The sequence below is a fragment of the Ruditapes philippinarum genome, unplaced genomic scaffold (assembly GCF_026571515.1).
Source record: "Ruditapes philippinarum isolate M1 unplaced genomic scaffold, ASM2657151v2 ctg547_1_1_1_1, whole genome shotgun sequence".
In the NCBI taxonomy this organism is placed as follows: domain Eukaryota; kingdom Metazoa; phylum Mollusca; class Bivalvia; order Venerida; family Veneridae; genus Ruditapes; species Ruditapes philippinarum.
Genome location: NW_026855428.1, coordinates 515089 through 538945, shown reverse-complemented (window position 1 = coordinate 538945; position 23857 = coordinate 515089). Strand labels below are relative to the sequence as shown.

At 32.5% G+C, this 23857-nt stretch overlaps 1 protein-coding gene across 1 annotated transcript in view; it reads right to left on the bottom strand.

Moving 5' to 3' along the window:
- Positions 1–136: 136 nt before the first annotated feature.
- LOC132743298 (DNA-binding protein RFX6-like) overlaps positions 137–23857 on the bottom strand; it is a gene marked incomplete at its 3' end in the record, with an annotated part of 61054 nt that continues 37333 nt past the window's right edge. The window contains 4 exon segments of the mRNA XM_060731837.1: positions 137–164; positions 6677–6754; positions 9249–9310; positions 9478–9601. Of these exon segments, the coding sequence (XP_060587820.1) occupies positions 137–164; positions 6677–6754; positions 9249–9310; positions 9478–9601 (292 nt within the window).

Here is a 23857-nt window from a genome sequence, read left to right as displayed (position 1 = left end):
GGGAATCAATATAAATTTGCTATGATACGATATTAAATAGACCTTGATGTAAATTATTTTGAAAAGCAGTATAGTTTAAGTCGATGAGAGATATGATGTCTCTATTAAAGCTTACAAAATGTCAAAAACCTGATACCTCTGTCTTTAACTTGATTCCAGAAATCCTGAAATAACAAATAAACTGATAAGTTAAATCATAAAATTGTTGAAGTTAGGATCTGTGTTATATACACTTTTCCCTGATCAAATATATAGAACTCTATGCAACTACTGATGAGCAGTAATATAATCACTAAGGCCGTGGCAAACATTACTCAAAATCAAGATTTTTGGTGGTGAAATTTGTTTTCGCCTCACAGTTTGTAATAGCAACATTTTGTAAAGGGTAACGGTTGAAAAAAGCAACAGAAAATTGTCTACAGACCCGTTTGCACAATCATTATGAGAATAACAAATTTTGAAAACGTTGATGAAGTTTTTTTTATGTTTATTTAATTTCATTTTATGTTTTCTCAAGCGAAATACAGAGTATTTATAGTAAAATAAAAGTGATATTCAACTGTTTTTCAACATTGAAATAACATTCTTTTAACGGCTTTTGCATTCAAACGTCTGTACAGCGTTAATGACTTAATTAAAGATATTGGTGTTCAGATTTATTTTCTAAGACCATTCTCTATCATTCTAGATAGTTTTCAGAGCAAAATTCAAAAAAATGTTTTTTATTCATCCGATTTTTCAAACAAAATGGAACTGTCAATGTGTCGGTTTACAAGTTGGTTGCCTAGTGGTGTGAAGTAAGCAATTATAATTTTGTGGAGTGAAGATTTTGCGGAGTAGGCGGCAATGAAGTTGACGGCCTTGGCTATCTTACGAGACATAATTATGGTATTCACACGTAATTTTGACGACTTGTTGTGTTCTATAAGTCGAGGGAGACGACTTCATGTCTTCATAGCGGGGGTACATACAAGCTTCCGTAGGAAACGTATAAGGTACACCCTCGTGATGTTATAAGTAGGATAAATTTATGTCGTCTGACATTAAGGATGTATTGTCGACATAATTAATTCATCTTTCCATCTTAATCCTATTCGTCATAATTAACATGGGGGCTAGGAGGAAGGAGGGGCTTATCAATGGGGGGTGGGGGGTGGAAACAAACAATTTAATGGCCAGTAAATTTAAAGAAAATAGGGGGTGGGGGAGACTGGCGGAGGTAATGTTACAATTCATTTTGTATATTCATAAAAAATTTGGCCCGCTTCGAGTTTCAAGTAAGCTATAACTTTTGTAATATCAAATAGTTCTGCTGGCAACATATACCAGATGAAGCGGGAAATTGTGGAGCGTGTTAATACATATATCTGGTTTTCAGGCATTTCCACCAAAAAGAGTGATAAATAAAAAGTTCATTTTTCATTCAAAGATGGCGGCGTGCCGTTAAAAAAAGAACGCGATTTCTCGTCTAAATTTAAGTCAACAAGACATGTAGACATAGCGACATGTAGACATAACGTTATTACAACGTCTTTTACATGTGTCTGTATTTTGCGTTGTTTACTGTATGTGACATGAATTATGTTGACCCATGTCGGCACGTCCGGTCAATAAAGTTTAGGACAACATGACGTGGTGATTGAAAATTGCTAACATAGCCGCAACTGTGCCCTTTTTAAAAAGGATAACTCCATCTTGCTAAGATTTCATCAAAATCAATAGTAATGACTTTGAGGACGAGGAAGAGGAGAAGGACGAGGGTTATAAATCTAGCGCCCATATTTCCAGAATTATCTCCTCCTTAAACCTTCAATTTTTCTAACTCGTTCTTTAACTTTCTTATTTTTCCTTGAATTTACTTCAAATTTAAAAAAGACATTTATTATCAACACCTACTTCATATGTGATTAGATTTATAAGACATGGTTTTCCATGATTATAATCATTTTGAACTTGAAATTTACTTGATTTTTTTTTCAATTTTCTTCTTTCTTACTGTAAATGGTATATTTGAAAAATGATATTTTTTCACTTTTCTTCTTTGTGACTTCAATTAGTATCTTTGGATAATTGTTCTTTGTTACACTCACATTATGTATGACAATGTTCATGAGTCTAGCATTTTTATGTCAAAAGAGTTATCTCCTCTTAATTTAAGAATTTCCCTTTTAAAAATGTTATATTCTGGTAACAACCAGCGATGTTTAAACATTTACTCTCAGGGTCTCTGTCAGTTGGTCTGTCTCTCCATTCCTAAAAAACTGTTTCCTGAGATAAGATCACCTTTTAAATAACTTTTCTAACAAATTTACTTAAAATAGGGAAAAGTTGAAACATTAGTTATACATATTCATCCTAAGAAAATTGATCTTTTGGTAATCTGAGTAGGATAACTCCATATACATATATAAACATAATTTCCTTACTAGGCAGGGAAACTTAACACATAACTAAGATATAGACAAAGTAAGAACTAAAAAGATTTAAGTTCCTTCATTCATTCATTCATTCATTCATTCATTCATTCATTAATTAATTCATTCATTCATTCATCCATTCATTCATTCATTCATTCATTCAATGGCATAATTCATGACCAATGGCCCTTCAGAATGTTGCTGGGGTTCTAACCGGTAGGGGACTCTTGCAATACTATGATAATTGCTTGTTATTTTTAGCTCGACTATACGAAGTATATGGAGAGCTGTCCTACTCGCCCGCGTCCAGATTTCAGCAGTAAAATATTTTTCACTATAACTTTTTCATTTCTTAAGGTATCAACTTCAAACTTCAAATATATGTTCCTTATCTTCAACCACATCTTATGTGACAAGGTTCATAACTCTAGCACCAATATTTTCAGATTATCTCCACTTGAACTTACAATTTCCCTTAAAAAAATACTAATTTTTACTGTTACTTCTTTATTTCTTAAGGGATCAACTTCATTCCCTTATCATCAACCACATCTTATGGGAAAAGGTTCATAACTCCAGCACCAATAATTTTCAGATTTATCTCCCCTTGAACTTAAAATTTTCCTTAAAAAATATTATTTTTTACTGTTTCATATATATTTCTTAAGATATCAACTTTATACTTCTATATGTTCCTGATTATTAACTACATGTACATATTATGTGACAAGGTTCAAAACTCAAGTACCATTATTGCAAGAATTATCTCTCGATAAACTTAGATTTTTTTACTTGAACAAATATTTTTTTTACTATAACTTCTTTAGTTTTAAAGGTATCTACTTCAAACTTCAAATACTTATCCCTTATCATCAATCACATCTTATGTGACAAGGCTCATAAATCTTGAAGCAATATTTTTCGATTTATCTCTCTTTGAACTTAGAATTTTCTTTAAGAAATATTATAAACTCTTTACTTTTTAAGGTATTTACTTCAAACTTCAAATATATATTTCTTATCATTACACACATGTTGTGTGACAAGATTCATAACTCTCGCGTGACTATTTCTAAAATTATTCCCCCTTGAACTTGGAATTTATGTTAACAAATGTTATTTTTTTACTATAACATAATACATAATTATGCATAATTGATTTTTCTTTTATAGGTTTGTCTTCCTTACTGCGTCCAGTATTTTATTAGTCGAGATTCGCTGTCTTCTGTGACAGCTCTTGTTATTGTTCCATTAACGACAGTATTATTTACCTTAATTCAGTCAGAATTGAGACATTCTTTTCAGTCGCGTTCTTGGCTCACTTTCACATACAAAAAATCTTGGAACAGTAGTGGGTTTCACTATTACACACAAAGAATCTTAGAACAGTAGCGGGGTTTCACTTTCACATACAAAGAATCTTGGAACAGTAGTAGGTTTCACTTTCACACACAAAAAATCTGGAACAGTAGTGGGTTTCACTTTTACATACAAAAGAATCCTGGAACAATGGTGGGGTTTCACTTTCACATACAAAGAATCTTGGAACAATGGTAGAGTTTCACTTTCACATACAAAGACTCTTTGAACAACGCTTTCACATACAAGGAATATTAGGAAAATGGTGAGGTTTCACATACAAAGACTTCTGGAACAATGAAGGGGTTTCACTTTCACACACAAATAATCTTGGAACAATAATGGGGTTTCACTTTCACACACAAAGAATCTTGGAACAATATTGGGTTTTCCATTTCACATACAAAGAATATTGGAACAAAAGTGGGGTTTCACTTTTAAATACAAAGAATCTTGGAACAATGGTGAGGTTTCACTTGATATACAAAGAATCTTGGAACAATGGTGGGGTTTTACTTCCACATACAAAGAATCTTGGAACAATAGTGGTGTTTCACTTTCACACACAAATAATCTTGGAACAATGGTAGGGTTTCACTTTCACTAGCAAAGAATCTTGGGACAATGGTGTGGTTTCACTTTCACATACAAAGAATCTTGGAAAAATGGTGGGAACTCCCTTTCACATACAAAGAATCCTGGAACGAACAGAAGTGGTGCTTCACTTTCACACACAAATAATCTTGGAACAATGGTAGGGTTTCACTTTCACTAGCAAAGAATCTTGGGACAATGGTGTGGTTTCACTTTCACACACAAATAATCTTGGAACAATGGTGGGATTTCCCTTTCACATACAAAGAATCCTGGAACGAACAGTAGTGGTGCTTCACTTTCACACACAAATAATCTTGGAACAATGGTGGGTTTCACATTCACATACAAATAATCTTAGAACAATTAAAGGGTTTCAATTTCACACACAAAGAATCTTGAAACACTAACTATTGGGGTTTAACTTTCACTCACAAAGAATCTCGGAACAATGATGAGGTTTCATTTTAACATACCAAAAGTCTTGGAACAATGGTCGGATTTCACTTTAACACACAAAGAATCTTGGAACAATAGTGGGGTTTCACTTTCACATACAAAGAATCTTGTAACAATGATGGGGTTTTACTTTTACTTACAAGAAATCTTGGAACAATGTTGGGGTTTCACTTTCACAAACAAAGAATTTTGGAAAAATGCAGGAGTATCACTTTCACATACAAAGAATCATGTAACAATGGTGCGGTTTCACTTTCAAAAAGAAATAATGTTGGATAAATGGTAGGGTTTCACTTTCACACACAAAGAATCTTGGAACAATAGTGGGGTTTCACTTTCACACACACAGAATTTTGGAACGATAGTGGTGTTTCACTTCACACACAAAGAATCTTGGAACAATAGTGGTGTTTCACTTCACACACAAACAAAAATCTTGGAACAATGGTATGGTTTCACTTTCATATACAAATAATCTTAGAACAATTATGGGGTTTCACTTTCACACACAAAGAATCTTGAAACAATGCTGGGGTTTCAGTTTCACATTCAATGAATCTTGGAACAATGGTGGGGTTTCACTTTCACATACAAATAATCTTAGAACAATTATAGGATTTCACTTTCACACACAAAGAATCTTGGACACATACAAATTTTTAGAAAAAATGATGAGGTTTCACTTTCACATCCAAACAATCTTGGAACATAGGTGGAGTTTCACTTTAACATACAAAGAATCTTGGAACAATGGTTGGTTTCACTTTCACACACAACGAATCTTGGAACAATGGTAGGGTTTCATTTTCACATACAAAGAATTCTGGAACAATGGTTTGGTTTCATTTTCAAATACAAAGAATCTTGGAACAATGGTGGGGTTTCACTTTCACATACAAATACTCTTTGACCAATGGTGGGGTTTTACTTTTACATACAAAGAATCTTGGAAAAATGGTGGGGTTTCACTTTCACAAACAAATAATCTTAGAATAATAGAGGGGTTTCACTTTCACACGCAAAGAAACTTGGAACAATGGTGAGGTTTCATTTTCACTTGCACACATAAAGATTCTTGGAACAATGATGAGATTTCACTTTCACATACAAACAATCTTGGAACAATGGTGGGCTTTTACTTCACACGCAAAGAATCGTGTAACAATAGTGGGGTTTCACATTCACACACAAAGAATCTTGGAACAATTTCACAGAATTTTATAGAGTCTAATAAGTTCAACTATAACCTAAATACAATCCTGAAAAACTAGTGGATTCCATTATCACATAAATAATCTTGGTACATTAGTGGTTATGCTGTTACATTTAAGGAATTCAGAGACATTTATTTGTTACACTTGTGTATTTCACTTTCACCATAAAATAATCCGGGGACACTGATGGGTTTTACTGTCTCATTTAAAGAATCTTGTTACATACACGGACTTCAAGGTAACTAACTTCACAGAATTCAAGGCGACTAAAAGGTTTTGTTATCATATAGAAATTAATAATTCGGGGATACTAGTGGATTTTATTATCGTATTTAAAAATTCAAACAAAGAAAACTGGATACACTGACAATGAAGAATAATCTTTACTGCTACCCGTAATAATTGAAAAAAAATTTCAATAGCATGTAAAGTCAGCAAGTGAGATAAAGATGGTTACTTATACAAGAGCTCATATGGTAACGATCTAATCTCTAATCTTCAGAACACATACTTACAAATTGTTGTATTCCATCCATGCATTCCATTCATGATGAAACACTCGTAACATCCAAATGAAATACAATATGTTTTACACATTGTGAAATCTACATTTTGTTTCAAAAGTAATCGTACCTTGTTAATCCTTTTCCGGAATAAACAGAGTGATAGTATATTGACGTCTCCTTGATGCCAATACCGTAATAGTGATATCTGTATGCAAAGACAGAAAAAATTACATTATCATAAAAGTAATAGAAAAGATTGACAGTGATTCTTAGACACAGTATTAGAAAATATATTATAATATTGTGATAACGATACATAGACCCAGCATTAGAAAATATATTAAATTATCGTGATAGCAATACTTAGACATAGTAGAAACATGATAGCAAAACATACACTCATGAATGTGTTACTAGTCCCGTGTACATTTTTGTATGTGTTCCAATCCCTTTTACATTATTGAACATGTTACTAGTCCCGTGTACATTACTGTATAATTATGTTACTATCCATATTTACATTATTGTGTATATTACTATCCCCGCTTTCATTATTGTATAATAGTATGTTACTATACCGGCTTACATGGCCAGAAGGACACATCAAGGTTAATCTACTCACAAAGTTTAAAAAATAATCAGTCAAATAATAATTGATTTCATGAAAAAGTGGAACCCAGTGACCTCGGCCTTTAAAGAGTTTACTTCAAAATAGGCTATTTTGGTTCCATATAATGAAAATTGCTATCATAGAATGTAACATCAACTTATATACTAGCTGCTACTTTGGTTCCATACATTAATAAAATGGTTTCATATATTGTAAAAATGACTTAATATATTGATAATTCGGTTTCATATAAGGGCATCTGGTTCCATATATGGCTTCTTTGGTACCATATATTGAAGAACTGGTATCATATAAAGTGATAATCAAGTCATATATTGCTACTTTGGTTCCATACATTGATAAATTGGTTTCATATATTGTAAAAATGAATTAATATATTGATAATTCGGTTTCATATAAGGACATCTGGTTCCATATATGGCTATTTTGGTACCATATATTGAAGAATTGGTATCATATAATGTAATAACCAACTCATATATTGCTACTTTGGTTCCATACATTGATAAATTGGTTTCATATATTGTAAAAATGAATTAATATATTGATAATTCGGTTTCACATAAAGACATCTGGTTCCATATGATATATGGCTATTTTGGTACCATATATTGAAGAACTGGTATCATATAAAGTGATAACCAACTCATATATTGCTACTTTGGTTCCATACATTGATAAATTGGTTTCATATATTGTAAAAATGAATTAATATATTGATAATTCGGTTTCATATCAGGACATCTGGTTCCATACATGGCTACTTTGGTACCATATATTGAAGAATTGGAATCATATATTGAGAAAATCAACTTATATATTGCTAACTCGGTTTCATACACTGACGGTATGGTTTCATATATTGTAACTGTGGATTAATATAATGGATTCCGGTTAAATAAGAAGGTGTTTTCAATTCATATATAGTCGAAGTGAACTCATATATTATCCAAATGGTTACATAAATTGAAAAAGAACAATACAGTAAACTTGACTTATAGCGAACACGGTTATAGCGAACTTCCGGTTATAGTGAACAATTTATTTTGGCCCGAATTTTGGCCTTCTTTATTTAATATAAAAATATATGGTTATAGCGAACACGGTTATAAGGAGTTATCGCTTATAAGGAACTCATTTCTTAGTCCCAATTTAGTTAATAGTACAGAAAATTACACTTTTATAACGAACTCCAAAATATTGGCTATCCGTAAATAGATCCCGCATTTTCAACTCACGGATTAAAACTCAAGCGAATGTACCGTTTATCGTTGGATGTACTTCAATACATCTATTCAAATGAATTTGTATAGTTTTCTATTTTGGCTATTTTTAGCATGAGCTCTTTTCACCAATTTATTTATTTTCTTCAATAGTTTTGCTCGAGTAAAATAATTATAATAATTTATAATCGGTTTTCAACAAAATCATTCATGCTTGCAAGCATGATCCATTGCAAACTGCAAAGTACTCTTGAATTAAATGAAAAGAAATCTATATCTTTCATTAGTAAAGTCACCCTTAAATTATAATAGAAGATATTCAATATAAAAGGAAGGAAAAATCGAAAATCTTGTTTATTCTCAATCATGGAAAGAAAACGAAAATAGTTTAGAAACAAAATATTATATTTTATGTGAAATTGAGATAAGGAGTAAAACTAAAACTGAAATAGCAATCAAATTCCAAAAAGTACGCTCTCGGGTAGTGTGTCTAAAATATAAATAAATGACTAATATTTCTATTTCTTAATCAAATTCTCTTCAAAAATGGCGGACAATGGTAAACAATCAGTTCGTTATATGTAAATCTGTTCGCTATAAAAACTCCTGATACAACGAACTAATTCGCTATATGCTTACAAGGAACTCCGGATATAAGGAACAGGTTTTGAATGTCCCAGTGAGTTCGTTATAAGCGGAGTTTACTGTATCAGACAGCCATGGCTTTCCATAGTATTGTACTAAACAATATTTATATTGACCTTACATGCTATTATACCTATACGAATTACTTGAACTACGGTTGTGAAAAGAAATTGGAAATAAATCTAGTTATTTTGACATACTTTGATTGCCCACGTGTTCCTAGACGTCTTGTTGTCAGCTTTGGAAATCTCTGACGTATGATCTGAAATGTATATTTAAACATTACACTTCAGTTATTTACTTTTTGATGAAAAAGTAAACAACATTAATACATGTATATAATGTTTTTATATTTATGTATTTATAAGAATATTTATTGCTTGAAAACATTATGTCTTATTGTAAAGATTTAAAGTAATAAGAACAAACCTTTCCGAACGTAGCTGCACCCGCTGGAGTAAATTTCATTTTTTTACAGAAATCTAGATAATGTTGGTATAAAACACATCTTGGCAAACAGACGCCATCAGCTTTCTCATAATTTTCCGACAACCTAGGATATATAGAAGAAATCGACTTGAACTAAAAGACACAAAATATTTATTTTCATGATTTATAAAAACATATTTGGTGTTATTAGATATGCATTTTTCTATACAGCAATGGGGGAAATTTAGACTTGATTTTGTGTATTTTTATGTTTTAACAAAATCACACTGTTTTCAAATTTTCTAATAAAAATAGCTTTTCTGATGTACAACATGTCACAGAGCTTTAAGGGATTAGAATAAACGTTTAACTGAAGTGACAGTGCCATGTTTGAATCTCATATTTTTTTTATCATAATCTAATTTTATCTACAAAATAAATAACGTGCCAATGAACCAGTCTATAGTCGATCGTTCTAAAAATTAACCGTTGAGAGAGGTAACGACTGAGGCAGTGTCACGCACTTCATTTGCTCCGCCTCTGTTGAAGTTCGGATCCGCCTTAAATTGTCGCCAAATTTAATATGATATTCTAGCTTTTAGTCTTCGTTGACGGAGAGGAAGGGAACCAGGACAACTTTGATCAATATCACATGTCGAATCATTAAATTGCAAGTTACAAAGCCTAAATCACACCCACTATCAGAGAGGCGGTTCTCCCTCAACCGTGAAGAAAGTACGCCAAACTGCACCGGTTACGTGGGAGATCACTGCAGAACATTCGAACAATATGCAATTCGTACAAATATTTAAATGGACATATTCTAGGCACATATTGTCTTGAATTTATTTTAAGTATACCAATCATTACAATTTTACATGTTATCCAATTTATTTTGCTTCGACCAGACGTTTCAATCTTTGTCGCAACAGGCAAACATTTCAGAATTTCAGACATGGTATTACTTTGTGAATTTATGCATTAGGTTCTTCTTTTTCACAAAAATATGCAACTTAATTATTAAACAACGAGCACATACCAAGAACATGGAGAAAAAATTGATTTGTGCATCGGATATTCAACTGTAATAGAGAACTATTTTCAATTCACATCATTTGGCGGCGTCTTTGATGTGCAGCATCAACATTTAACTTGTTTTATGTTGATAGATATTGATGATATAGTTGCATGATATCTATAGCATAGCGTCACGAAATGTTGTACCACACGGTTTATATTAGTGTACATAATTACTCATTGCTGTAACTTAACTCTTTCCATGTCATTTATTGTTTATTCTTCTCTTTGCCACATAGTGAGCATTCCACAGTATCACTCATAAACAAACCTCAGTGGTAGCAGGTGATAATATCCGTATGAAGAGATTTCTAAACATATAAACATTATCATTTATATCGTCGACATGTCAAACTTTAACAGAGGTCGTGCAGATAGGCAGGAATGGGGAAATATAAAACACCTTAATTCATTAAAATAAACTGAATAAAGAGGAGTTGACCTTTCGTTTAAATGCGAACTGAGCTCACAGTTTTAATCATTATTTCGAATATTATTTGTAAAAGTCCTAAAACGTCGATAACAATATAATTATATCTGTAAAAACATTTTCAGCTTATTAGATTCCGATGTCACTAAAGTGCCTATTCAAACGTAACTATAGTATTTTTTTTAAATATTTTTTATTTGATTAATAAAGCTGTGACAAGCTCGGGGTATACCTATTGTAACATGCTCAATCCTAGTTTGATAATGTGTACTCAGATTTAAGAAAATGAATTTGAATAAATGCATCATAAGCTCGAGAACACTCTTTAATGTTTACATTTCTATATATTTCTTCATAATTAGATTATATATATCTTTTTATTTTGAGACGAAAACTTCTTCTTTCTTTATATCTCTTCGCATATATATATAAAATGTTCTGTACATATCGCTTCGTATTTCTAAACATGTATTCCATTAGTATAACAACAAGTAGAATATACGATCAGCAAAGCTACATAAGTCAATGTACAAAAATATACACTTAAATATAGAACGCCAAATCTGCCTTATATACAGAGTTATAAAGTGGTGATTTTGATAAATGGTAATGACGTTTTTAGCTCGGCTTTTTATTTGGAAAAAAATAATAAAAAATAGGGGTATTGTCATTGCGGAGTTCCTGTAGCCGTTGCCGTATGCAAACTTTCACCTTGATCATACCCTTTTAAGTACCTTAGTATATTGTCCGCAACAACCCTTAGGACAAGACCTTCAAGAAAACCAGAATAAACTTGACATTCATAAATGACCTTGACCTTCAAGGTTGAATTTCCAAATTTTGAACATAAGTTTTTATTTTTGAATGGATTGTCTTCAAACTTCAACATAATAATATTTTGGATAAACCATCGAGTTAACCAGACAGTCCTTAATTATCACTCTTAAATGACCATGACCTTGAATGTCAAAGTATTGAAATTTTCATCTTTTTGCTGTAACTGGCTATAACTTTGTTATTAATGAATCGATTGACTTCATATTAAGACACAACATTCTTTAGGATAAAAATTTCATGTATATCAAAATCAAAAAGACCTTCATGTACCTTCATGTAGATAAAAGTCAAATTGATACTTTTAATACCTTGTCCTTGAAAGTTACGTTATTGGAATTTAACTGATATTTGCTATACCGTCAAGGTCAAATTATTGAAGTTTGGTTAAATTATCATAATTTACAAACATCTTTTAGGTACGGTGTCCTTATCGTGCCATTTAGAATGTCGTCCGTCGCGTCTAAGGGTAGACACACGACAATGCGAAGTGACATCGCGACAATGCGAAGCGACGCTCGACAACGCGAAGCGATATGCGACAATGCGAAGCGACGCTCGACAGTGTCAAACGATATGTCGCACTGTCGCCTAGAAATGTCGCGGTAAAAAAGGGCGACATTTAAGAAATGTCGCTTCGCGTTGTCGAGTGTCGCTTCGCATTGTCGAGCGTCGCTTCGCGTCGTCGCGATGTCACTTCGCGTTGTCGCGATGTCACTTCGCGTTGTCGCATTGTCACTTCGCATTGTCGAGTGTCGAGGTTGGTAGAAGTGCATACCACGACACTCGACAATGCGAAACGACAACGCGACAATGCGATACGACGCTCGACAATGCGAAGTGACACTCGACATCGCGAAGCGACATTTTTAAAATGTCGAGTAAATGTCGCGTTATTTTTATGATTTTTACACCGCGACGCTCAACATTGCGAAGCGACACTCGACAATGCGAAGCGACACTCGACAACGCGAAGCGATACTCGACAACGCGAAGCGACACTCGACAATGCGAAGCGACATTTGGAATAATATCCGTATCGCATTGTCGTGCGTCTACCGGTGCTTGGTCAGAATTTACTAACTCACCGACAAACGGTGCGATCATGGAAGGGGTCGCACTAAACTGCTGACGAATTAGCTGACGATATAGAATATATAGGAAACTGCTGACCAGTTAAACAAAGAAGGATTATCGAAAACTGCTGACCAGTTACACAAAGAAGGGAAACATTGAAGGTGTCAAATTGCCGTTGGTGATATTACAGGCGAGGTCGAGAAATACTTGATAAAATGTTTTTTCAAGATGTCAATATTACAAATGATACATATTAATTATAAAAAAATTCAATTGATATATACTGTATATTTCTCAATTTATTTTGATATAATATTTTATTTAAGTACCTTAATGAATTTTCTTCTATGTGTTATATATTGGTTAAAATTTTAAAAATGTAGTCAAAATATGATGTACGAAAAATCATAATTTGTTTCAAGTATGTATTAAACTATGCATCATAGGTTGAAATATATACATGTACATATACGTAATGTATATTTTAACAAAATATAATTATTATGTCGTATTTAGTGCAAATATGAAATAAAGTGATTTCTGTTTCCTTATTTGTTGTTCGTATAATTGTATAAGTAATATTGAACAAAAATTAATAATGTGCTAATTTTTATAGTTAATAAGCTTTTATTACATTATAAACAACATGTTTCCACAGATATCCATTAAACTGATAATTTATCGAGATCGATATGCCCCAAGGTCATATTAAAATCGATTTCACACGCGACGTGTCATTCTTGATTTATCTATGACAAAATACAATAAACAGTCAAAAATATGTTATTAAAATGCTGACCATATTGTAGAATCTGCTGAAAAGTTAGATATTAAAACAAATTATCATCCTAGGACAGTAACAGAGATAGTGATGACGTAAACAATCAAAACAAACGAAAGAAACAACGTACTGTCCTAGGATGATAATTTGGTCTTAACGGTACATGGGAAAGTCCAAAAACGGGGTTATCTGGATTATTATCCGATATCGTAAAAGTAAACACTTACAAATACTATATAGCATTATTCTTACAGTATCGTTTGCGTATTACCGTTATGGTTCTGTCGGTAGATCGAAATTATTTGTAACTTTTAGAGTTTTGTTCTCATAGGTTCGAACCCCAAGTAGTGCCATTTTATAACCACAGGTTTTTCTTCTTGCTCTGTTTTTTATCATTATAATTATTCATTTATTTTCGTTTTCCTTTTTGTTTTCTTCTTATGATATATATTTTATAGTATATATTTATTTTTTATTTCTATTCTTTTTTCTTTTTTTATTTTTTGATCACAGTGAAATAAAATATTCGATCTCATATTCATGTATGCATAAAACCGGTCAAACAATTGACTGTTCTGAGGTAAAAAAAAATGTACCAGTAGTCGAACTTCTGTCTGTACGGATAAACTCATTACTGACACGGTTGCTCTACCTACTGCGCTAACAAGACATATGATAACATGTAGTTTTATTTTCATTTTTATAGATTGTGGCATTGATCTGCCTAACCTATTTTTCGCATTGTTATTGGTCTTTGTTATGTAAACAAAGACTCAAGTTATCATCCTAGGACAGTAGTGACATATTTGTATACGATACACCAACAGTAAGTAAAATAAATAGTGAAATGAGTACTAATGGAACTTTTCAACAATCATTTACTGGACAATTATTGCAGTCACCTCCGTATCAGTATAATCAACAATATCTTGGTCCACTACCGCCAGGTACACCAATGATGAATCAAGGTACAAACCAAACTCCACCATGGGCTATAGCTATGATGGAAACTATGAACTCTTGATAAGATCGACTCCCGACTTGATAAAATTGACAATATTGAAAAAGTAGTAAACTCAATGTGCTTGAAACTCAATGATCTAAATATTAAGGTAAAAAGTATAGAGTCGCGAGTTTGCGATGTAGAAAACAACAGTACATTTATCAGTGAAAAGTATGATAAGCAAACAACAGAATTAGCGTCAACTAAAGATAGTGTAAAGACCATGCAAAATCATGTGACACGTTAAATTCTACAATCGAAACATTAAGTAAAACCCAGGAAGAACTTAGAACACGCATCTTGGACAACGAATTTAGAAATATGAAGGACAATCTAATATTTTATGGCTTACCGGAAGTACATACCACATCACCGGAAGCATCCATGTTATTAACAAGTTCCTCTACAAGTAACACTGACCAAAATATTAATGTTTCGCCACAAACATATGATACAGCAACAGACCCTAATTCATGTGCCTCTATTGTAAAAGAATTTATTAAAAATACATTAAAAATCAGTACTGAGATAGAGTTTGATAGAGCCCATCGCCTTGGTACACTAACCAAACCCGAAAATCCAAGACCGATTGTTGTGAAATTTCACAAGTATAGTCACAGAGAAATAGTAAGGAATACAGCTTTCCATATGAAGGATGTCCTTAAGCAACATAGATATGGTGTTGGAGTACAAATACCCAAAGAGTGGCGAGATGCGAGGAAAGAACTTAGTACAGTCTACCAGAGTGAAAAAAAGAAAGGAAAATATGTCCGATTCGTTGGGGAGAAATTATACGTGAATAACACGGAGTACACAGGTGGTTCCAGTCATAGCGCTTCTTAGAGGTGTCAAGAAGAGCAATTGCACATTTTATCTTGGAATATAAATGGACTGGTTCGAAAACTTTGTGATCCTGACTTTATAGAAATAATAAAGGAAAATGACATTATTTTATTAACAGAAACGTGGCTGTCAAAAAACTCCCATTATAATTTAAATATCGATGGCTATTGTACGGAACACTTATATGGAAACAAATCTATAAATTCTAGAAAAGGAAGACACTCTGGTGGGATTTCTATTTATTATAAATGTAGTTTGAAAGACAAAATTAGTATTATTAGCAAAAATCAAAGTGGTATATGCTGGTTAAAAATTTGTAAATCTATTATTACTTGTGATACAGACGTTTATCTTTGTTGCACATATATCCCTCCACGTGACTCACAAGTATTGAACAGATTTGATATTGATATGTTTAATCAATTAGAAATAGATATAGAAAAGTATAAAATGTTAGGAAAAGTCCTTGTTACAGGTGACATGAATAGTCGCACGGCATTGGCATTAGATTTTATTGAATTTGATCGTTATTTAGATAGTAATGTATTATTATTAGCGAATGATTACAATTGTACAAGGGTAAACAAAGACCACGTGCTTGACGCACATGGGACACGTTTAATTGATTTTTGTAAGGCGACAAATCTATTAATAGCAAACGGTCGTTTACACCTTGATAAATCTATAGGTGAATACACATTTATTGGTCATAATGGAATGAGCGTAGTTGATTATCTCTTATTAAGTAATGAAGATTTTCAATATATTAAAGAATTTGAAATATGTAAACCAAATGATTTATCTGATCACAATGCTCTTCATTTTTGTATTGAGAGAATACGCCCACAACAAAATCCACGTGACCCAAGTTCAACCCATGAACTATTTTTAGCGTGGGATGACTCAAAAGTTGATATATTCCGAAATTATTTATCAGTCGATATAGAACGGCTTACACAGATAAGCAATAATTTAAATAATGTTTCTGTAAATGAAACAATAAAATCTTTTACGACATACATGCAAGATAATGCATTTAAAGTATTTGGCAAATGCAAAAATACTAATCGAGAAACAAATTTAAAAACTAAGAAAAAATGGTTTGATAAAGAATGCTATGAGGCCAGAAAAGCATTAAATAGAGCAAGAAATGTATTTTTGAGAAATAGAACGAACGAGAATAAAAGCATTTTCATAAATAAAAGAAAGGTATATAAGAATATAAAACTTAGATGTAAACGTTTATTCAAAAAGACAGAGGGGAAACGAGTGTCAAAATTAGCAAAATGTAACCCAAAGTCTTTTTGGAGAAATGTGAGAACACAATACAGGCAACCTACTATAGAAAATAGAAACATAAGTATTGATGATATGTATATACATTTTAATAGTTTGTACGGTTCTACACCACTGTATGATCATGAAAATAATGATGTACATAATGATTACATATATGATAATGATTTAGATGTTGAATTTACATCGATGGAGATAAAAAATGCAATATTTTCGCAAAACAATTCCAAATGCCCAGGTACTGACCATCTGATTGCAGAAGTATTTAAAAATTCAATTGATATAATTTGTCCATTTCTCACACGCTTTTATAATAAAATATTTAATGATGGCGTATTTCCTGAATGCTGGGGAGAAGGTATTATAGTACCAATTTTTAAAGGTGGAGCTCATGAAGCAAAAAACTTTCGCGGAATTACCTTAAATAATATTTTGTCCAAAATATACTCAAAATTATTAGTTGATAGACTTATTAAATGGGCTGATAAACATGAAAAATTTATTGATAATCAATATGGTTTTCAAAGGAATAAGTCAACTATTGACTGTATTTTTGTTCTACATGCTATAATAACAAAGACTTTGTCGAGTAAGAAGAAACTCTATGTAGCATTTCTAGATTGGGAGAAAATGTTTGACCGTATTGATAGGGTTTTATTATGGAGAAAGTTACTGAATGAAAATATAAGTACAAAATTTGTTACTGCAATCAAGTCAATGTATGGTATTGTTAAATCTTTTGTTAAATATAAAAACATGCATTCTGATCTAATTAATTCTAAGATTGGAGTAAAACAAGGAGATCCAGCAAGTAGCATATTGTGTTTATTTTTTCTCAATGATATATTAAATAATATAAATAGGAACATTCCTGGTATTGTTAACATTGATGATATACAGGTATTTTTGTTGTTATTTGCAGACGACGCTGTAGTTTTCACACATGATCCAAATTCATTACAATCTATCTTGAATGATATAGAACATTATTGCAATATGTGGAATCTGAAATTAAATGTATCTAAAACAAAAGTAATGATTTTTGAAAATGGTAGACATACATCTTATGATTTCTTTTTGTATAACACTAGAATTGAAATTGTAGAATCTTTTAAATATTTAGGTGTGTATCTTTTTAAAAATGGGAACTGGAACAGAACTCAAAAATATATTGCGCAACATGCGTCATATTCACTACACAATCTATTTATTGTATGTAACCAGTTGGAACTTCCAGTTTCCCAAATGATAAGTTTATTTGATAGTATTGTTTTACCAACATTAAATTATGCTGCAGAAGTGTGGGGGCATCATGCTGGTCCGAACATAGAAATTATACATACAAAGTTTTGTAGAAGATTGTTATGTGTGAAACAATCAACCAATGTAGATGTGTTATATGGTGAACTTGGTCGTACACCAATGTCCATTCATAGAAAACTAATATTGATCAAATACTGGTTAAAACTTCTTAAACTTAATGAAAGAACTATATTGTATAAAATTTTTATTATGTTAAAAAACAGATGCCGACAATGGTGTAACTTATAGTGGTAAAAACTGGGCATATACTGTTAAGACTATTTTAGAGCAGACTGGCTTGTTTTATATGTGGGAAAATCAGTTTACTATACATATAGATTTTAGTATTATTAAACAACGAATTTTAGACATATTCTATCAAAGTTGGTATTCCTCAATTAATAACTCGTCTAGATTAGATACATATTGTTTATTTAAACATTCATTCGAATTTGAAAACTATTTGGATTTTATCGTTGAACCGAAGTTTAGGGTAGCTTTATCCAAATTTCGTTCATCTTCTCATAGTTTGGCTATTGAACGTGGACGGCATAGAATATACCAAGAAATGAAAGATTGTGTAGTAATTGTAATGCCGGTCTTATAGAAAATGAGTATCATTTTGTATTAATATGTTCTAAATTCCATGACTTAAGATCAAAATATATAAAGAGATATTATTATACGTGGCCTACTAAACAGAAATTTGTTAATCTCATATGTGCAAAATCAAAAGCAATAATTAATAATTTAGCAAAATATATATACTATGCAAACTTGCGAAATAACTAGTCATCTTTAATGCAGATACATATATATATTATATTATTGTGCTCTTCTGTAAACCATGTCTTTGTATAAAAAATTGTATTGCTATGGAACATGTTGTTTTAATGCAATAAAATATTTGTAGTTGTAGTTGTAGTTAGATATATAGGGAAACTGCTGACCAGTTAGATATATAGAGAAAAATATATTTTGCCGTGAAATTGTTACTCATTTTATAATGTATGCAAATTTTATATATTATATAAAATTATGTCGACAATTTATTAAGTAAAAACACTGCTGACCAATTTAATGTTAATTCAAATTGATTTAAGCCGTAAAACTCTTCTTATTCTATATGGTCAGCAAATTTAACGCTCTTTACATTCAGGCGAGAAAATGCTGACCAGTTAAACATACAGTAGAATCTGCTGACCAGTTAGATATATAGGGAAACTGCTGACCAGTTAGATATATAGAGAAAAAGATATTTGGTCGTGAAATTTTAATTCATTTTATAATGTACGAAATTCAATATATTGTATAAAATTTTGTCGACATTTAATTAAGTAAAAACACTGCTGACCAATTTAATGTTAATTCAAATTGATTTAAGCCGTAAAACTCTCTTATTCTATATGGTCAGCAAATTTAACGCTCTTTACATTCAGGCGAGAAAATGCTGACCAGTTAAACATATATAGTAGAATCTGCTGACCAGTTAGATACGAGGGATGTCCGGAAAGTTCATATACATCTTCATTTTTTTTATTGTAAAACAATACATACGCTGTACAAATTTTGTCAGCATAAAAATACATATCTAGCGAACACATTTATCAAAAATTACTGAACTGTGACTAACGTTTGTATTTTAAAAGTATTTACATACAACATATATACATAATCATGGAGCACTTTGACAACGTCAACGGAGTCAAATTAAATTCATGTTTACCAACTATTTAATTTCTTCCGATTTCAAAAGCTATCATGGTACCTGTCTGACGTATACTTAATACATGTTATTGCTTCATACATTTCATATTTAAAATTATTATTTAAAAATAAAGATTTCACTGGTTCCCATACTGTGTGTAAGATGTCTGCCTTTTTCAAAAAATGTTGTAACGCAATCTACGATATTTCAGCCATGCTACTTTTGGTCACTTCTGGAGCGTTTCTTATACAATATCCTGTCATCACCGCTTCTTTATCTTGTTTGACATTCATTCATTTAAACACAAGTTGCCTTTAACATTTCATGGTTAATTTTGTTTTAAAGGTAAAGATTATAATCTCAGTTGGCGCCATATTAGCGTTGCTATGAAGTTAAATATCATTACGTTGCTCCGTCCGTTAATTTGACGTCATTTTTGCAACACAAAATGTACGCACCTTCATTGCCTATAATCTACGGAATGCCGTTAGGGCCATTGCCTATGAATGTGTTGATCTGAAACGCGATAGTCGATAGTACGATGGTGAAAACGCGAAATCACGAAACTACGATGGTGAAAACGCGAAAGTACGATGATGAAAACGCGAAAGTACGATGATGAAAACGCGACAGTATGATACTACGATGATGAAAACGCGATAAACTATCGTGTTTTCACCATCGTATTGTCGCGTTTTCACCATCGTAGTTTCGTCATTTCGCGTTTTCATCATCGTACTGTCGTGTTTTCATCATCGTACTATTGCGTTTTCACCATCGTACTATCGCGTTTTCATCATCGTACTGTCGTGTTTTCATCATCGTACTATCGCGTTTTCAACATCGTACCGTCGTGTTTTCATCGTCGTACTATCGCATTTTCCATCATCGTACTATTGCGTTTTCATCATCGTACTATCGTGTTTTCAACCATCGTAGTTTCGTGATTTCGTGTTTTCACCATCGTACTATCGACTATCGAGTTTCAGATCAACACATTTCATAGGCGATGGCCCTAACGGCATTCCGTAATAATCGCCGTAAACAAGCTGTTTATTTACGTATGACATCATAATTTACACTGAATATCATGTTATACTATCCTATGATGTCACAAAATTAAAACGAGAGATTGCATTAAAATTACATCTTTTAGCAACTTTTTATTCGAGTAGCTATCATCATGAAATCAAAGTGCTCCTTGGTTCGTTGATCATGTTGCCATGGTGATCGGCGCTTTGCGAATATTACTTTTATCATGTTTTTTAATTTAGAAATATGTAGCAGATAAATATTTAAGTAAAGTATTAAATCATCATATTGATATGTCTGCTTAAAATAATTTTATAGCCTTGTCTACGAACTTTCCGGACAGCCCTCGTATATAGGGAAACTGCTGACCAGTTAGATATATAGAGAAAATATATTTTGCCGTGAAATTGTAATTCATTTTTATTATGTATGCAAATTCAATTTATTTTATAAAATTATGTCGACATTTAATTAAGTAAAAACACTGCTGATCAATTTAATGTTATTTCAAATTGATTTAAGCCGTAAAACTCTTCTTATTCTATATGGTTAGCAAATTTAACGCTCTTTACATTCAGGCGAGAAAATGCTGACCAGTTAAACATATACACATGTAGTAGAATCTGCTGACCAGTTAGATATATAGGGAAACTGCTGACCAGTTAGAAATATAGAAAAAAAAAATATTTTGTCGTGAAATTTTAATTCATTTTATAATGTACGAAATTCAATATATTGTATAAAATTTTGTCGACATTTAATTAAGTTAAAACACTGCTGACTTATTTAATATTAATTCAAATTGCAATTATTGCTTTTGAAAATACATTTTTTTTTCCGTTACAAGATTTTTCTATTGAAATATCACTAACAAGAGATTTTGATAAAACTCATAACATCATAATTCTTTATAAAACATTAATTCAAATTTTTTTATATCTTTAGAGGTATAAAAAGCTGTTTAATATATCCTTTTAAAATCACGGATTTATATTACATGTAGTAATGTAAATCCGTGTTAAAATGTATGATATTATGGTACTTTAAATGTATATATTAATTTAGTTTATAAACATAGTCATATAAATGCAAAAATTTAAAATATAATTAAAAGAATAAAAGTAATTTCCCATCTTTTTATTACCCCCTACGGCGTGTTTATATAACTTCACACCTTCAATGTTTCCCTTCTTTGTGTAACTGGTCAGCATTTTCCGATAATCCTTCTTTATTTAACTGGTCAGCAGTTTCCTATATATCTATATCGTCAGCTAATTCGTCAGCAGTTTAGTGCGACCCTTCCATGATCGCACCGTTTGTCGGTGAGTTAGTAAATTCTGACCAAGCACCGGTAGACGCACGACAATGCGATACGATATTATTCCAAATGTCGCTTCGCATTGTCGAGTGTCGCTTCGCGTTGTCGAGTATCGCTTCGCGTTGTCGAGTGTCGCTTCGCATTGTCGAGTGTCGCTTCGCAATGTTGAGCGTCGCGGTGTAAAAATCATAAATATAACGCGACATTTACTCGACATCTTAAAAATGTCGCTTCGCGATGTCGAGTGTCACTTCGCATTGTCGAGCGTCGTATCGCATTGTCGCGTTGTCGTTTCGCATTGTCGAGTGTCGTGGTATGCACTTCTACCAACCTCGACACTCGACAATGCGAAGTGACAATGCGACAACGCGAAGTGACATCGCGACAACGCGAAGTGACATCGCGACAACGCGAAGCGACGCTCGACAATGCGAAGCGACACTCGACAACGCGAAGCGACATTTCTTAAATGTCGCCCTTTTTTACCGCGACATTTCTAGGCGACAGTGCGACATATCGTTTGACACTGTCGAGCGTCGCTTCGCATTGTCGCATATCGCTTCGCGTTGTCGAGCGTCGCTTCGCATTGTCGCGATGTCACTTCGCATTGTCGTGTGTCTACCCTTAGACGCGACGGACGACATTCTAAATGGCACGATAAGGACACCGTATTTAGGTCAGGAACTTTATGCATATCAAACTCAAATTGACATTGAATCATGTATGACATTGACTTTGAAGGTTAAATTATTGTATTTTTACTGATGATTAGACGCCGCGTGCATGTGGCGGCTTGTAGATATGCATTCGTCCAATAAAAAACGGGATAATTTTAGTCTTGCTTTTGTATATTAATTTTTGTTTTAACAAAATAACACTGTTTCCAGATTCTCTTATAAAAATAGCTTTTCTGATGTACATGTACACCATGTCACCAAGCTTTAAGGAATTAAAATAAACGTTTAACTTAAGTGATAGTGCCATTTTTGAATATCATATTCTATTTTTTTTATTTACCTAATAAATAACGTATCAATGAGCCAGTCTATAGTCTTATAAAGGGAACCAAATTTTGACAGGGAACCAGGCAATTGGACCGGCTATTTTTCATTATAACCTCGGAAATAATACGGATTGAAAGTAGTTCTGCCACGTGGTTGCAGATGTAAACAGAAACAGAGTGTATTCTTCGATAATGTAAAACGAATGTTTCGGTACAAATAAGTTTGACAACCATTTTTAATTAAAATATAACCACTGTTGTACAATTTTGAACAAATCAGACTTAATGTCAACAGGATTTCGGTTTCTTCTACCATTAAAATAAGTAATAGAAAGAGCACCGAAACACGAGTCTATCTGATTTGTACGAGGGGGCGTAGCCCCCGAGTATAAATCAGATTGCCGAGTGTTTTGGTGTTCTTTCTCTTTTGTATCATAGTCAAACATGACAGCACGTTCCCTGTTGTCATAATATGAAACCCCAGAAAAAATTAACCAATGAACGAGCATTTGAATATGATAGTTCTACCCCTTTCCCTTTCTCTGCCGTCACAATATGTAAACCCCGGCAAAAATGAACCAATCCACGGGCATTATCTGGAGTGCGGGTAATTGATACCTGCACTCCAGTTACCGCACTGTGCATGTATATGTATACGATTTAACTCTGACACTTT